The sequence below is a fragment of the Trachypithecus francoisi genome, unplaced genomic scaffold (assembly GCF_009764315.1).
Source record: "Trachypithecus francoisi isolate TF-2019V2 unplaced genomic scaffold, Tfra_2.0 Lachesis_group11, whole genome shotgun sequence".
Lineage (NCBI taxonomy): Eukaryota > Metazoa > Chordata > Mammalia > Primates > Cercopithecidae > Trachypithecus > Trachypithecus francoisi.
Window position 1 is genome coordinate 36,876,024 of NW_022681456.1, and position 18,302 is coordinate 36,894,325.

The 18,302-nt window shown below is 43.4% G+C and overlaps 1 protein-coding gene across 1 annotated transcript in view; it reads right to left on the minus strand.

The window, feature by feature from the left end:
* CFAP54 (cilia and flagella associated protein 54) overlaps window positions 1-4,734 on the minus strand; it is a 373,684-nt gene extending 368,950 nt beyond the window's left edge. The window contains exon 1 of the mRNA XM_033220975.1: window positions 4,270-4,734. Coding sequence (XP_033076866.1) covers window positions 4,270-4,586 — 317 coding nt within the window. The 5' untranslated portion in view covers window positions 4,587-4,734. The remainder of the gene's footprint in view (window positions 1-4,269) is intronic.
* Window positions 4,735-18,302: the final 13,568 nt, after the last annotated feature.

Here is an 18,302-nt window from a genome sequence, read left to right on the forward strand (position 1 = left end):
TGCTTCTGCTAAGTGGGATTCTGTCCATTCCTCTGAAGTAGGAATGGATCTGTTCTGCCAAGGATCTTCTTGCGTTCTTGTCCCCCTATTCATCCTCTCCATTTGGCTAGTCAAATCCCTGGTGTCCTCCTAATCTCAGCTTAATGGCACCTCACTTATCACTCATTCAAAAGCAAGTCCCCACTACATTCTCTTTAAGCCTCTGCTTTAAGTGTCATCTACTCTGACCACCTTAACGAAAACTGCAACTTCCTGTCTTCCACTCTGTAACCTCTTCTCTTTTCCTTTTTCTTTTTTTTAAATTTCTAATAGGAATAGAGTATCTTCTTTTTCTCTCTAGCATGTATCATTTCTTTGGTTTTTTGTTTGTTTGTTTGTTTGTTTGTTTGAGACAGAGTCTCACTCTGTTGAGCTGGAGTGCAGTGGCGCAATCTCGGCTCAATGCAACCTCCGCTTCCCAGGTTCAAGTGATTCTCCTGCCTTGGCCTCCCGAGTAGCTGGGATTGCAGGTACCCGCCACCACGCCTGGCTAATTTTTGTATTTTTCGTAGAGACAGGGTTTCATTATGTTGGCCAGGTTGGTCTCGAACACCTGACCTCGTGATCCACCTGCCTAAGCCTCTCAAACTGCTAGGATTACAGGCATGAGCCACTGCGCCCGGCAGCATTTATCATTCCTAAATTACCATAAAATACACGTAATTGATGCTTATTGTCTAGTTCCCTCTCTAGACTATAAACTCTAAGAAGGCAGAGATTTTTGTCTGGTTCACTGCTGTAGCCACAGTGCCTAGTAGGATGCCTGACACATATAAGTGTTCAGCAGTTACTTTCATAGCATTTCTTGTTTGCATATTTACTAATGACTGACTGAATGTCTATCTCCCTCTCTAGACTATAAGCTCCATGAATACTGACTCCCATATCTATTTTGTTCACCACTGTGTAACCAGTGTCTAGTACATTGCCTCACACATAGCAGGCACTCATTAAAAATTATTGTATAAATAAAGGCCAAAATTATGTGAGAGGTTGGACTGTTAAGGCATGTGTCAATCCAACGCTTGTGATTCTTACAGTCTTGTTAAAGATGGCACAGATACTGTACATAGACTGGCCCATGTCTACTTTCCTATATGCAATATTCACAATTACTGAGAATATAAAGATAATAACTTTTTTTTTTTTTGAGACTGAGTCCCATTCTGTCACCCAGGCTGGAGTGCAGTGGCATGATCTCGGCACACCAGCAACCTCCACCTCCCCGGTTCAAGCGATTCTCATGCCTCAGCCTCCTGAATAGCTGGGATTACAAGCGCACACCACCACGCCCGGCTAATTTTTGTATTTTTTAGTAGAGACAGAATTTCTACATGTTGGCCAGGCTGATCTCGAACTCCTGACCGCAGGTGATCTGCCCGCCTCGGCCTCCCAGAATGCTGGGATTACAGGCGTAAGCCACTGCACCAGGCCAAGGATAATAACTCTTTAATTCTTTCAATACTAAATATTTATTGAATGTTTACTATGTCCCAATCCCCAGGCTTAGTGCCAGAAATACAGCAATGAAAGAGAGACACATTATCCAAAGTCACCAGGGAGCTTACATCCTAATGAGACAAACAATGCACAAGAAAACAAATCAATTAAAAAATATAAACCTATGAGTGAATCTGCATTAGACAGGAAAGGCCACTCTAAGAAGGTGACAACTGAGCTGAGGCCTGAAAAAAGAGAAGGAGACAGATTTTTGAAAAGCTTAGGGAAGAACATTCAGACAACAAAGATAGCAAATATAAAGGCTCTGGGGTGAGAAACAGTAGGACCTGTTTCTCTGGAAAGTCCTGAGAGAGAAGAGAAGAGAAGAGAGCTGAGAAAGGCAGGCAGGGTCAACACCTCAGCCCTTGCAGAGTATCAGAATTCTTAAGTTTATTCCAAAAGCAATGGGAAGCAATAGAAAGACTTTAGATAAGATTTACAAAGATCATCCTGACTGCTAGGTGAAGGATAGATTTGAGACAGAGTGGCTGCAGGGAAGATGTGAAATGGTGGTGGTCTGGACTGGAATGCTGGTAGTGGAGATGGGTAGATGAAATTCAAAGATGGAAACTATTTAAATATAAATGTATAAACTGAGCACAGTGGCTCACGCCTGTAACCCCAGCAATTGAGGAGGCCAAGGCAGGTGGATCTCCTGAGGTCAGGAGTTCCAGACTAGCCTGGCCAACATGGCGAAACCCCGTCTCTACTAAAAATACAAAAATTAGCTGGCGTGGTGGCAGGCGCCTGTAGTCCCAGCTACTCGGAGGCTGAGGCACAAGAATCGCTGAAACCCAGGAGGCAGAGGCTGCAGTAAGCTGAGATCGCGGCACTGCACTCCAGCCTGGGGTACAGAGTAAAACTCCCTCTCAATAAATAAATAAATAAATAAAGCATATAGGGTAGGTATATAATGGACTTTCCTTGGTCAATTCTTGGTTCTCATCTTACTTGGTCAGTCAGCAGAATTTACCACAGCTGATCATTCCTTTCTTCCTGAAATACCTTCTCTACCTGCTTCTAGTACACCAGGCACTTAATGGTTTTCCATTGGCCACTCCTCCTTAGTCTCTGTTGGTTTCTTCTTATTGCCTCTCCCTGTTCATGCTGGAGCATCCCAGAGCTCAATCCTTGGACTCTTCCCTTCTCCATTTACACACACACTCTCTTAGCTATTCATCAGGTGTCATGATTTAAATATCATATGAATCCCAAATGTATATCTCATCTGACTTCCAGATTCAAATGTCCAATTACCTATATAGTAGCTCCACCTGGATGCTGAATCACATCTCAATTTTTATAAAATTATAAACTCTTGATCTCCCTCCCTCTTGCTCTTCCCACAATCACAATTCCACCCCAGGTCTTTCCCATCTGCCATTCTCCCTGTGTGACCTACTCTGTGCACAAAAATCCTCATCAATTGTTCCCATATATCTTTCTCATCATTCTCAAAAGTGACTTTTCCTGACCTTTCCTAACCATGCTTCCCACCACCCCATTTAAAATTGCAACACTCAGGCCAGGTGCAGTAGCTCATGCCTGTAATCCAATACTTCGGGAGGTCAAGGTGGGAGGATCCCTTGAGCCCCTGAGTTCAACGTTTCAATGAGCCAGGATTGAGCCACTGCACACCAGCCTGTGCAAGAGTGACACCCTGTCTCAAAAAAAAGATAAAATTGCAACATTCATCTCATATCCTCCATCACGATTCCCTGTTCTATTTTTCTCCCTAGCAGTCTTCTCCTTGTAAAATTATTTACTTACATATTTGTTTAGTGGTTGTTTATATTCACAAAAATATATGCTCCATAAGGACATGGATTTTTATGTTTTGTTAACTTGATGGTTTCCTAGTTCCTTGAATAGTACTTGATATACAGTATGTGCTCAATAATAGTTGTTAAATGCATAACAGAAATTTTTTTTTTTTTTTTTTTTTTGAGAGTCTTGCTCTGCCTGTCGCCTAGGTTGGGGTGTAGTGGTGTCATCCCAGCTCACTGCAGCTTCTGCCTCCCAGGTTCAAGCAATTATCCTGCCTCAGCCTCCTAAGTAGCTGGGAGTACAGGCATGTGCCACCACGCCCAGCTAATTTTTGTATTTTGTATTCAAGTATAAATTTTTGGCTCACTCAAGGGTTTCACAACTTTTCATGTTATAAGCATATAAAATTTGTATATGGAGAAAAAGGAATAACTTCGAGGTAGATTAGGTTCATGAAGTTAGCTCTTGATACAAAGAAGTATGTCATCCCGTGAACATGTGCACTTTAATTCCTTCTTATATTGTTATTAGGATTACAGTGACTTTTTTTTATTTTGTGATTCATTCTGCGCAACTGTTTACCTTTTGGGAGTTCTATCACCATGTTATTACTGCAAACTACGAACTCTTTTTAAGGTTCTTTCCTGCTTATCTTACCATCTTTCTTTTCTGGTCAAATAACAAATAGTGAGTTATGAAACCTTTCTGTGTAAATTTTTATTTTGACCTGGGCAGGAAGCCAAGATATAACATCTCTCAGGAATTAAGGATTGTTAAGAGTGACGAGTCTCCACCTCTTAAACTCTGTTTATCTCTCCTGGGCCCTTCAGGCAGCCCCTGCGTCCGCAACGCTGAACCAGCTCTGGGGCCACCACCTGCATCCTCAAGCCCTCTGCGGGGCCCTCCCCAGTGCCCCGCCAGCGCTTTGGCCAGCGCCCTCCCCAGTGCCCCGCCAGCGCTTACCAACGCCGGCGGAATTCGTGCTTCTCTTCCTCCGTGGTGGCTAAAGCCTTCTTTTTCCTCATAAAGCCTAACAACTCCCGGATCTCCTTCTCACAAGAGGCCAGGAGCGGGTTTTTCGCGTCCAGCGGCCCATAAAACACGGCTAGGGGCAATGAGTCCTCGGGGCAGGTCCACTGAAGCAGCGAGCTCCGGGAGCTCCCCTTCGACTCTGGGGCCGACCTCGAAGTCGCGGTCGCTGTCGGTGGCAGTTCTGCCAGCGACCCCGAGGCGGTAGAGTCGTCTGACGGAGAGCTCGAGGGGGCGCCCTGCGCCGCCATATTGACGCTCCCCGGCCCGTCTGGAGTGTGTGTACACGCGGTTGCCTGGCGACGGTCTCGTGGCAACCGAGCATCCCGCGCGCTTTCCGAGAAACACAGCGGCCCCTGGAGGGCAGAGCGAGAAAGAACCAGGTCCAGAAAAGAATGATGCTCCTGAGGGTGTTGCCTGGCTGCGCGCTGGCACCGCTGTATGAAGTGCAAACAGAGAATGTTATGAGTAGAGCGCTGGCGAATATTAGAGCCAAAAATTTAAGGTCACAAATCCAGACTATACTCTTTATCCATGCTAAAACGATAATGATGATGACCATGACCATTAACGTGTGTCAGGCATTAAGCATTTGAAACATGTACTTTCACTTATCTCATTTAATCATCATAACTACTTTACAACTTAGGATACTATTAGTATATCCATCTCACAGTTTAGGAAACTAAGGCTCAAGGAGTTTAAGTCATTTGACAAAGGTCAGCGTACAGTCGTAGTATCAGGGACCAGGTCCTCAGCTTGTGACTCCAAAACCTGTGCTCAAAATGAAGAGGCTGTATTGATCACTCACCAAAACAAAGCTTATTAATCAAATTGAAATTAGAGAAATATCTGACAAGCAGTTTCAGAATTAAATGCAGTCGGCCTTCCAAATCTCAGATTCTTCATCTGTGGATTCAAGCAACTGCAGACTGTAAATATTCAGAACAAAATTAGAAATAACAATACAACAATAAAAATAACACAAAAATACAACAACTATTTACATAGCATTTATACTATATTAGGTATTACTAGTTATCTAGAGATGATTTAAAACATCCTGAAGAATATGCATAAGTTGTATGCAAATACTACTGCATTTCATATCAGAGGCTTGAGCATCCATAGATTTTGGTATCTGCAGGTGTCATGGAACTAGTCCCCCACAGATAGCCGGGGAGTACTGTATATGCAACTGATCTATTCTCTTTACTCTATTTGTACCTTGAGGTCTGTAACTGTGGACATGATGTCTGTGCCTCTAATAATTATGATTATATCTATTTATGCACATTCCAGCCTTACTTTAATGATCTTGTATTCTAAATTAATGTACATTTTGCTCAACCTTAACCATAGGACACTAATACATACTAGTGGCCTGAAGTGTTCACTCTCAAAATGCTTTGCATTTTAAACGGGGATTTTAGGAGACTTTGCTTCTGATGGGGAAACTGCAGACCTCCAGGGAAATACTTGGGGAGTTTATTCTTTCCCTATTTATTATAGGCAAAAGTCAGAATTGAATTTATTAAAGTATGAGTATTGAGAAAATGGAGAACCTTCTTTTCTTATAAATTATGCAACACAATAAATTATCTAAGAGAAGAACCAGAAATATTTGGTGGCTTAGAAAAATCCGTCTTTAACGCTGAAAATTGTTACCAGTTCTATCACACTTAAATAAAGACAGTGACCCTAACACCCTGTGAACCCAATTTTCCATTTCAGACTAAGAAGCTTATTGGATCACAGCCTGATCTCTTTCAAGTCTGACCTAATTTCATGCAGGCTCTGTGGGCCTGTGCTAATTTGTGAGGCTGGCCTAATATGTCATGTCTACTGTACCCTAATATTCTTTGAAGGAAGATAATTTTGCTCATCGGCGCAGTTAATTATAGGCAGAGAAACTTCCTGGCAAGCAGTGAGATGCAATGACACCTCACTGTAGGAGTCCAATTCTCTAATCAGGATGTAGATATCATCCTTTGATCAACAAAGATTTTGTCTTGTTCTCTAAGTGAGCAATAAAAATTATAAGACTTTAAAGAATGTAGTCCTAGAGAAATAATTCATCACTGGGCATTTGCAAAAATATTAATAGGCGTTTTTAAAAGTCAGCTTGGTAAATTCTCTTTTTTCTCATCTTTTTCTTGTTCTAACATGGCAGACTTGTCCATTGCAGATCAAAAACTGGTATAATTTGCCACTGAGTAGTATTTATTATATTGATGAAAGTGAAACAGCAGGATAAAATTAAAGTGGTCACAGAAGAGGAAAGAAAAAAATGGAAGACAAAGTGGTGTTTTTCCTTCTAATCTGGCTACGCTCACAAACAAATGTTCTCATAGGGCAGACATTTATATTTCAAAGTCACTGGTGAAAGAAAATGTGTCTAAGCAAATTCAAATACCTGAATTATGAAACATTGCATCTTAGTCACTTTCTTCCTTGCACACACTAAAGCTAACAATGCTTAGCTTGCAGTAGTTTTTGGAAGCTTGTCTGAATATTTAAATGGGTGTTATATTCTGAATCATCATTATGATAAGAGGGAAGTTTACACTTTATTTAGTTTAAATTGAATTGTCTGGGTGTGGTGGCTCACACCTGTAATGCCAGCACTTCAGGAGGCTCAGATGGGCAAATCACTTGAGATCAGGAGTTTGAGACCAGCCTAGCCAACAGGTTGAAACCCCGTCTCTACTGAAAATACAAAAATGAGCTGGGCGTGGTGTCAGACATCTGTAATCCCAGCTACTCAGGAGGCTCAGGCAGGAGAATCACCTGAACCTGGGAGGTGGAGGTTACAGTGAGCCGAGATCATGCCACTGCACTCCAGCCTGGGTGACAGAACTAGACCCCATCTCAAAAAAAAAAGTAAATAATAAAAATAAAATAAATAAATTGAATTCAAGGCATTTTTAACATTTTAGAGGTGTTATCTTCCTTGTAATTAGATGCAGCCATTATAATATCTTCTTCCTTGTCACTTTGCTTTATTCTTTTCACTGTAATAAAAGAATGGAGCTCTGCAACTACTGTGTCTGACAAGGCTAAGTACTGTAAATAGCTTCCTTATAAATAATGTAAATTGCTGTTTCTTATAATTAACATCTTCGCAGGCTGCAGGGAGGCTTTTTGCCCATCTGAAAGTCTTTTTTTATCTAAAACTACTGACTGTTAAAGAATATGTAAGGTTAGTGCTCTTTCAATTCTTAATTTAGTTGTTAATCATTTGTACTATCCCAAATAGATACAATATATATGGTCTACCTAATATGTAGACTTTTTTTAACTTCTTCATCCATTTATTCAGATAAATGCAACCATTTTGTTAGTGTCCATACAATGCATAGCTGAACTCATACATTCCCTACAGGAAGCAGATAATACAAACTCAAATAATCATGATTCAAAGGTATGTTATGGATTTGCTGGACATGGTGCCGTGTGCCTGTAATCCCTGCTACTTAGGAGGCTGAGGCAGGAGAATCGCTCCATCCCGGGAGGCGAGGTTGCAGTGAGCCAAGATAGCGCCAGTGCACCCAGGCTGGGCGACAAAGCGAGACTCCATCAAGAAAGAAAAGGAAGGAAGGAAGGAAGTGAGGGAGGGAGGAGGGAGGGAGGGAAGGAGAGAGAGAGAGAGAGGGAGAGAGAGAGAGAAAGAAAGAAAGAAGGAAGGAAGGAAGGAAGGAAGGAAGGAAGGAAGGAAGGAAGGAAGGAGGAAGGAAAGAAGGAAGGAAGGAAGAAGGAAGGAAGGAAAGAGAAAGAAAGAGAAAGAAAGAAGGAAGGAAGGAGGAAGGAAGGAAGGAAGGAAAGAAGGAAGGAAGGCTGTGGAATGTGCTGTGAGAAAGGTTTAAGAAATATGGGACTGCCAGTTGTGGTCACTAATGCCTGTGATCTCAATACTTTGGGAGGCCGAGGTGGGAGGATTGCTTCAGGCCAGGAGTTTGAGACCAGCTGGGCAACATAGTGAGACCCTGTCTCTAATTTAAAAATAAACAAACAAACAAACAAAAAAAAAACACCTTTTTAAAATTAGCCTGGCATAGTCACACGCACCTGACATTCCAGCTACTCAAGAGGCTGAGGCAGAAGGATAACTTGAGCCAGGAGTTTGAGGCTGCAGTGAGCTATAATCACACCACTGTATTCCAGTCTAAGCTACAGAACAAGATCTTTTCTCAAAAAAAAGGGAGGGCAGGGGAGAGAAGGGGAGGGGAGGGTGAGGGGAGGGGAGGGGAGGGGACTGCAAGGGGGAAGGAAGACTGTGGGAGTTCTAAGATGAATCTCAGAACTGGAAAGAGAACAGAGAATTCTAGAGGAGATGATGTTTTGGCCCTAGACTGTAAATGCCTCTCACTCACATAAAGATCCTTGCAACAATCATTTACCTTCTTACCATGGTAACCTAGCACCCAAGCCTGGCACCTGGCACAGAGTACAACTCAATACATCTTTGTTGGAATGAGCAAATGAAAAAAAAAAAAAAGATGAAGAGCATTTAGAAGGATGTACCTGACTGAGAGAAAAGCCTGAGTAAGGTACAAAGCCATAAACACACACAGCAAGTCGAAATAAACAAGCTGTCTAGTGTGGTGAGCCACAGGCTGCCATAGATCCAGAGGCAGAAGGTGAGGCAGAAAGGGAAGTTCGATGAAATACAATGGGGAGTTGGAAGGTATGCTAAGTAATTCTGACTTGGTTTTGACTTGATTCTGTATTCAGGAGAGAGGCTTTGTAGTTTTGTTTTGTTTTTGAGACAGATTTTCACTCTTATCACCCAGGCTAGAGTGCAATGGTGCAATCTCAACTCACTGCAACCTCTGCCTCCCAGGTTCAAGGGATTCTCCTGCCTCAGCCTCCCGAGCAGCTGGGATTACAGGCACCCGCCACCACGCCCAGCTAACTTTTGTATTTTTAGTAGAGATGGGGTTTCACCATATTGGCCAGGCTGGTCTCAAACTCCTGACCTCAGGTGGTCCACCTACCTCAGCCTCCCAAAGTGCTGGGATTACAGCCATGAGCCACCGCACCCGCCCAAGAGAGGCTTTGTTAAAAAAAAAACAAAAAACAAAAAAACAGTACATTAAAGATGTTAAAAGCCCACACAGTGGCTCACACCTGTAATCCCAGGGAAACGGGAAAAGTTCCCTTGTCCCCCTTACAGGGCGTGTGATAGGGGTGTGGCTCGCCTCTTGAGTGATCCACTGCTCAAACCTCTAGGGAAGTATACAGGCAGGCAGGCTATGGGGCTCCGACCCCACGACAGTGTCTAGGGGTGAATGTTTACAGCTGAAGCCCCAGTGGGCATGTGTTACAGGGTGCTCTTTTAGTTTAGTCATCCATGGGCAGCTTGTGTTAGTCAGCTCAATTAGACCCCTGCCTTATTGCAAGGACAGAGGGCTTTCTGTATCCTGGGGTTCTTGCCTTGGTGTACAGGAAGAATTGGATCACATGTGGGCTTGGAGAATGACTGCAAGGTTTTATTGAATGGAAGTAGCTCTCAGCAGATGGGGGAGCCAGAAGGGAGATGGCTTTCCCCTGGAGTCGGGCTGCTTAGTGGCCTGGGCTCTCCTCCGACTGCCCCAGCCAAACTCTGCCTTGTTCTGCCAATGGATGGCCTGCCGGTGTGCCAGCTTCTATCGGTGTGCTCTTCTGCTGTCGTGCTCCCTCCGATGTCCTCTCGACATCCAGCTACTTGCGCCTTCTTCAACCGATGTGTTCCTCTCGACATCCAACCACTTGTATGTCTGCCTGCTAGGGTCTTGGGGGTTTTTATAGGCACAGGACAGAGGCGTGGCAGGCCAGGTTTGTCTTGGGAAATGGAACATTTGGGCATGAAGGCAGGAGTGCCTGTCCTCACCTAGGTCCATGGGCACAGCCTGGGGATAGAGCCTTCACCAGGGACCATGCCCTTCCTTTCCCAGCACTACCCTTCCCCGCTTCCATATCACCAGCATTTGGGGAGGCCAAGGCAGGCAGATCACTTGAGGCCAGAAATTCGAGACCAGCCTGACCAACATGGTGAAACTCCGTCTCTACTAAAAATACAAAAATTAGCTGGCCGTGGTGGCAATGTGCCTGTAAGCCCAGCTGCTCAGAAGGCTGAGGCAGGAGAACCGCTTGAAACCAGGAGGTGGAGTTTGCACTGAGCCGCGATGGAACCATGCACTCCAGCCTGGGCAACAGAGCAAAACTCTGTCTCATAAATAAATAAATGCTCAAATTCTGAGGCCAAAGAGCATGGTTTGAATCCTCACTTCTTCGAAGTTACTTAACCTCATTGTGCCCCATTTTCTTAATCCATAAACCAGGTGCTGGGTTCTTAGGACATACGTAATGAATCCAGCATAACATCCCTACTTCCTTGAGCCTTCCGACCTTTTCTTCAATATGATATCGAGGAAGTTCTGTCATCTCCACTTCATTTGATGTAGAGCATTATCAGATCAGTGCTTCAAGAAGTCATCTCATTAAGTTATTAGGAATTCTGAATCATGGGTGAGTATTCCCATATTAATGAATTCTACCCTCGTCACTTTTGCATTGTCCCCCAGTCTAACATATTCAAGATTCACTCCTACACATGTTCTCTGCAGTTTCAGCTACTACTTATTAGCTGGATCCCACAATTCCTTTGCCATGTAAGCAATTTCTTCTTACAGCAAAGCTTGTTAATTTCCTGCTCAGGCTGTGCTGTAACCTGACTTTCCTTTTCAGCCAGAAGGCAATGAAGTGTGCTGGGGGCGCATCTTGAGGAAAACAAGCCTCATCATGAAAGGCACCTGCTTCAGATTAGGTTATTATATGTTCCCCCAGGCAAGCAGAGATTGTTTTTCTCTGGCAAATGGTTAGAGGCTATTTTTGCAAATATAGGGGGCTCAGAGAAATTGACAGGTTCAAAGTTCTTGGGCTTGTCTACCTAAATGTTTCCACTTCAGGTCTCTGGGCCTCCATCTTTTCTTGGACTTTCTGCTGCATAATCAGATCCTGGATCAGGTCTTTAGCAAAATCTACCCTGCAGCTGTCCTAAGCTGCAACAGAGGTAATGTCTTTCAGAGCATGCCTTCAGTTGTGAATTCACTGTCCTAAGACAGTCTGGTCCCTGTCGCCTTTAGATAGGTGACAATTCAACTCTAAAATCCCACCCTGAGTGTCCTTTTCTTTTTCTTTTTCTTTTTTTTTTTTTTAAGATGGAGTTTCACTCTTGTTGCCTGGGCTGGAGTGCAATGGCGCTATCTCAGCTCACCACAACCTCTGCCTCTCAGGTTCAAGCGATTCTCCTGCCTTAACCTCCCAAGTAGCTGGGATTACAGGCATGCACCACCACGCCCAACTAATTCTGTGTTTTTAGTAGAGACAGGGTTTCTCGTTGGTCAGGCTGGTCCTGAACTCCCTACCTCAGGTGATCCGCCCGCCTCAGACTCCCAAACTGCTGGGATTACAGGCGTGAGCTACCATGCCCAGCCGAGTGTCCTCTTTTTACACCTCACTTTTATTGTGTTAACCTGAGTTTCCAAAAAACAGAGTTTGAGGCAAAGGCTTAGGTGATAATGCTTCATTTAGTAGTGTAATTTCCGTGAAGCAAGAATGAGGAGAAAAGAAAGTGGGACAGGGACAGATGAAAAGGAAATATAATGCTAGCCTTCTTCACATCATGAAGAAACACAAGTTGCTCAGTCTTGCAGGATGCATCCCAACAGGCTGTCTACATCTCTATACACTGTATCTTAGTGGAGTTTGTAAGAGGAAAAGGTAGAGGGAAAATACACCTGCTGCCCTTCTCCTGGTCAAGATTCACCACTCTACTTCCAGGTTGGATCACCTTGCCCCTTCAGCAGCTAGTGACGATGCCAAATCTCATACCTTGTGATATAGTGTTTCATCCCAGTTCAAAAGCAGTGAAAGGGCCAGGTACGGTGGCTCACGCCTATAATCCCACACTTTGGGAGGCCAAGGTAGGCAGACCACCTGAGGTCAGGAGTTCGAAACCAGCCTGCCCAACATGTGAAACCCTGTCTCTGCTAAAAATACAACAATTAGCCACAAGGTGGCGGGTGCCTGTAATTCTAGCTACACGGGAGGCTGAAGCAGGAGAATCACTTGAACCCAGGAGGCGCAGGTTGCAGTGAGCTGAGATCATGCCACTGTACTCCAGCCTGGGCAACAGAGCAAGAGTCTGTCTCAGGAAAGAAAAAAAAAAAAGCAATGAAAGGAACTGGACACAGTGGCACATGGCTATAGTCCCAGCTACTTAGGAGGCCAAGGTGGGAGGATCATTTGAACCCAAGAGTTCAAGTCCAACCTCGGCAACATAGTGAGGCATCATCTCAATTTTTTTTTTTTTTTAAGTGGCGAAAGGAGCCAAAAAAGCCACATAGTGGCTTCAGTTGGTGGAACCAAGCAGGCCAGGATGGAGGCAGTCACCAGAGCAGTTGCTGGAAGGCAGCAAGTGATGGAGGGCCCAGTAGGTCAGTGAAGACAGAAAACCCAAGGCTTTGCATAAGGTGTGTCCGGTATACAAGTCCTCTTGGAGGCTAATGCCAGCAACACCCTAAGGAAAACAGAGCAGCAAGACGGAAGGAGCCTGGATTCCTTCACACTGTGAAGCCCTAATACGAGTCCTAGACCACTCATCCAACTTACTATGTGAGAGGAAAATAAACTTTCAGCGGATGGGCGCAGTGGCTCACGCTTGTAATCCCAGCACTTTGGGAGGCCAAGGCGGGCAGATCACGAGGTCAGGAGATCGAGACTGTCTTGGCCAACATAGTGAAACCTCGTCTCTACTAAAATACAAAAAATTAGCTGGGCGTGGTGACGTGTGCCTATAATCCCAGCTACTTGGGAGGCTGAGGCAGGGGAATCACTTGAACCCAGGAGGTGGAGGTTGTAGTGAGCTGAGATCGCACCACTGCACTCCAGCCTGGCAACAGAGCAAGACTCTGTCTCTAAAATAAAATAAACATAAATAAATAAACGTTCACCTTGTTTCAAGTACTGGGATTGGAGGTCTTTGTAGGAGGGGCCAGCCCTTTACTACAACAATTGTACCCTTTCACTTTGCAGTTTTATTTCTTGGGCTGGGTGCAGTGGCTCACACCTGTGATCTCTGCACTTTGGGAGGTGAAGGCGGGTGGATCACCTGAGGTCAGGAGTTCGAGACCAGCCTGGCCAATATGGTGAAATCCCATCTCTACTAAAAATACAAAATTAGCCAGACGTGGTGGTGGGCACCTGTAATCCCATCTACTTGGGAGGCTGAGGCAGGAGAATCACTTGAACCCGCGAGGTGGAGGTTGCAATGAGCCAACATTACGCCACTGCACTCCGACCTGGGCAACAAGAGCAAAACTCTGTACCCCCCCCCAAAAAAAGAAAGAAATTTGATTTCTCGAAATCAGCTTTAGAAATCACACATATGCACAAAGATGCATATACAGATATATACAGAACATACAGCAGATGTTCATTGCTAACCTTGAATGCTTACAATAGTAAAGCATTAAAAATAATCACTGGGCACAGTGTCTCATACCTGTAATCCCAGCACTTTGGGAGGCCAAGGCAGGCAGATCACCTGAGGTCGGGAGTTCAGGACCAGCCTGGCCAACATGGAGAAACCCTGTGTCTACTAAAAATACAAAATTAGCCGGGCGTCGTGGTACATGCCTGTAATCCCAGCTATTTGGGAGACTGAGGCAGGAGAATTGCTTGAACCCGCGAGGTGGAGGTTGCAAGGAGCTGAGATTGTGCCACTGCACTCCAGCCTGGGCAACAAGAGCGAAACTCCGTCTCAAAAACAAAAACAAAAACAAAAAAACACAATCTAAATGTACATCAATAGAGTAATGCATAGATAAACTATAGTTTAGCTATAGTATTCAATACTAGTCAGCATCCTAAGGGAATGTAGTGGATTTTTATGTCTTAACATAAAAATATTTTTAAGACTTTTTAAAATTAAAAAATTGCAATATAATGTAAACAGTGTACCAACAGTTACCTATATGTACCACAAAAATGATACTGTAATATTTGTGTTTATATGTATGTTTGTATATAGTATGAGAGAGGGAAGAAAAGAGAGACAGATAAAAAATGAGAGTGAGAATAAATGTATTGAGAAGTTCTGAAAGAAAACTCAATACATTGTTAACAGTGGTTACATTTTGGAATGAACTGGAATTGAAAATATGGGATCAAATGACATTTTAAACTTGTCTGTATTGTTTTCCCTTTTTTTAAACTTTTATTTTTTCAAGGGTACATGTGCAGGATGTGCAAGTTTGTTACATAGGTAAACATGTGTCATGGGGATTTAAGAAAAGACCTTCCTGTATTATTTGTGTAATTAAAAGTTAATTTTAAAATATAAAAGTCAATGTAGGGCCGGGTGTGGTGGCTCGTGCCTGTAATCCCAGCACTTTGGGAGGCAGATCACTTGAGGCCAGGAGTTCAAGACCAGCCTGGCCAACATGGTGAGACCCCATCTCTACCAAATATATATATATAATAATAATAATACAAAAAAAGTCAATGTAAAAGTAAAACTATTAACAGTTTGTTATCCCAGGTACATGGGATTAGAAGGAATCTTTGCTCCATGTTCTTTTCTGTACCTCAAAATTTTTCTACCATGAAAATATACTACCTTTGTTGTAAAATAAAATAGCTTTTTATGGCAGGGGGTGAGGGACAGAATGTCTCTGTGTTGCCCAGGCTGGAGTGCAATGGCGCAATCTCAACTCACTGCAACCTCCGCCTCCCAGGTTCAAGTGATTCTCATGCCTCAGCCTCCTGAACAGCTGGGACTACGGGTGTGTACCACAACACCCGGATAATTTTTGTATTTTTAGTAGAGATGGGGTTTCACCATGTTGGTCAGGGTGGTCTCAAACTCCTGACCTCATGATCCACCCACCCCGGCCTCCCAAAGTGCTGGGATTACAGGCGTGAGTCACTGCACCTGGCTAAAATACATTTTTACCTAAAGCATAAATATATAGACACATGACAACAGTACTATAAACTAAAAATAAGACTTCTATAGACCTTAATTAGACAAAATTTCCACTAACTGCATTATTCTGGTGAAAGCATTTAGGAGCACATTATTGGATGATATACTATTTGCTTCATTTATTGAATCTCAAAAAAATAGGCAGAAAATATTTTGACTCATTTATGCAGTTTTAAGAGCAAACTCCAAGACTTAGGGTCTATACAAACCCCCAAAATAGGCATATTACTTTAAATGTACATCCTACCTCTCACTTCAATCGTCTTTCCCAGCTTCTTTAAACATGAATTTAAAGAACAGACAAGGTATGGTGGCTTGCACCTGTAATCTCAGCACTTTGGGAGGCCAAGGCAGGAGGATTGTTTGAGGCTAGCAGTTCAAGACCAGCCTAGGCAACATAAGGAGACTCTATCTCTATAAAAAATACAAAAATTAGCCGGGTGTGGTGGCGTGCAACTGTAACCCTAGCTACTCGGGAGTCTGAGGTGGGAGGATTGGTTGAGCCCAGGACTTGGAGGTTGCTGTGAGCTGTGATCACGCCACTGCATTCCTGCCTAGGCAACAGAGGGAGAGCTTGTCTCTAAAAAAAAAATAAAAACAAAGAGTACAACTCTGTGCTTACTACAAGGCAGGAAGTAAGGGGGGGGATGTGCAAATAGAGATTGCAATCCACAATGCTAGCTTCCCTAAGGAAAAGCTTAAGCAGAGTGTAAATTGGAAAAGTACTGAGAGGAGAATGTTCTTGGGATCTGATCTGTCACATAACATGCTGATCAAAGAAAAACTGAACATTTTATCTGAGTCTCTGAGTTGGTGAGAAAACCCTGGTCTAATGATTTCCAAACCTTTTTACTATAATGAGCGGTAAGAAATACTAAGAGTATAATGATTATACTTTTAATTTGGTTCTTGCCAGAAGGCTGATTGTTAATTGCCGTTGATTTTGTCTGTTACCAAATTGGGATGAGAAACAGCTGTATCTTTCAATCCTGCAAAGTCCCAGAGTTTTTGGACTGTTTCATTGTTCTTTGTTTGAAAATCAGGTACTATAATTATTTTCTGAGCCCCTCTCTTTTTTGTATTACCTTGGCAAATATAACCACTAGCAACCAACACTTTTTTTATCCCCAGCCCTTCACCCAAAGCTCCAAGTTTTTTGTTTGTTTGTTTTTGTTTTTTGAGATGGAATCTTGCTCTGTTGCCCAGGCTACAGTGCAGTGGCACGATCTTGGCTCACTGCAACCTCCATCTCCCGGGTTCAAGCGATTCTCCTGCCTCAGCCTCCCAAGTAGCTGGGATTACAGACATGCACTACTGCGCCCAACTAATTTTTTGTATTTTTAGTAGAGACAGGGTTTCACCATGTTGCCCAAGATGGTCTTGAACTTCTGATCTCAGAGGATGTGCCCACCTCAGCCTCCCAAAGTGCTGAGCCAGGCGTGAGCCACCATACCCCCAAGTTTATTAGGTATGTTTTATGCTACCAAAGTATTGCAGGTAACAATTTTACTAAATGTTTCATTACTAAATAGCATGAGTTGCCATCTTTCTAGGCTTCCATGAACAGTATCCTTGCTGCTCACTATGTGGCTCTGTTAGGGAAACAGGAGCATAGGAGAGCCAGGGTGACACCATTTTCAAATCAACTCCATCTTAAAACTCACAAGGCACATTCCTTGCCGGTCACGACCCATGGCAGTAAGATGTGTAAGACTGAGGAAGCAGTTTAGTAACACCCGCAAGGACAATCTTCTACAAACACAGAATATCCAGATGTCCTGATACCCATAACAACATATGCTTTCAAGATAATTAGAGTTATGCTTTGATGTACTTACACACTAGAATGCCAAAGGTAGTTTTCTTTAAACGAATAGAATAATAAATTTTGTCATGCTGTCAGCCCACCCAACATAGACACAGATTAGCTTGGTCTTTACATAGTTAAGACTCCTATATAAGTATAATAAAACTTAAAGACAAGGCATTCCTCTGCTTGCTTTCTAAGGGCGCTGTACTCTGTATCTGAGTAACTTTCAATAAACTATATCTTCTTATTACACTCTGTGACTCACCTTGAATTCCTTCCTGTGTTACATCCAAGAACTCTCTCTTGGGGTCTGGATCAATACCCCATTTTCTGGCAACAGCTCTGAAGCCAGTGCCATGCATGATAAGTTTTTTGTTACCCCAACATCCCAATTCCAGTACAAAACACCATGAAACACTACAACAGTCTCCTTAGGCTAAATTACGCTACAGTAACAAAAAAATCCCATATCCCCATGGCTTGCAAAAACAAAGTTTTATCCGTTGCTCACGTTACTGAATAATGTGGGTCCCAGGCTGAAGGACCAAACCATATCTGGGACATTGCCAGTCTCAGGGCAGAGGGGAGGAAATGATGGAGGAACCATTCAGGGTCTTCTTGGTACCCAGCACTTGCACTCACATTTCATTTTCTAAATCAACTCAAATGGTCAAGGCTGCTCTCAGCGGGGCTGAGCAGTGTAATCCCCCACAGGGAGAAGCACCTACTATTTTGAACAATGATACAATCTACCAAAGTATCTTAAATTTAACATAATGCAAAGTAACAAATATCTTTTTCCCAACCTACTTCTCTCTCCTTTATCTGTCTCTCAGCAAGTAACAGATGCCATGAGTGGAGGCTCCAGAATTTTCTTACTAGAAGAGGGTTAGAAGGAATTAATTTCTTGCTAGAAGAGGGCTGTGGCAATTAGGTTAGAAGGAAGAGCTAGGAAACTAGTTTTGAAGCTGCATTTTGCTGTTTGTTTGTTTGTTTGCTTGTTTGTTTTTAAGACAAAGTCTTGCACTGTCACCCAGGCTGGAGTGCAGTGGTGCAATCTCGGCTCACTGCAACCTCCGCCTCCCGGGTTCAAGCAATTCTCCTGCCTTAGCCTCCTGCGTAGCT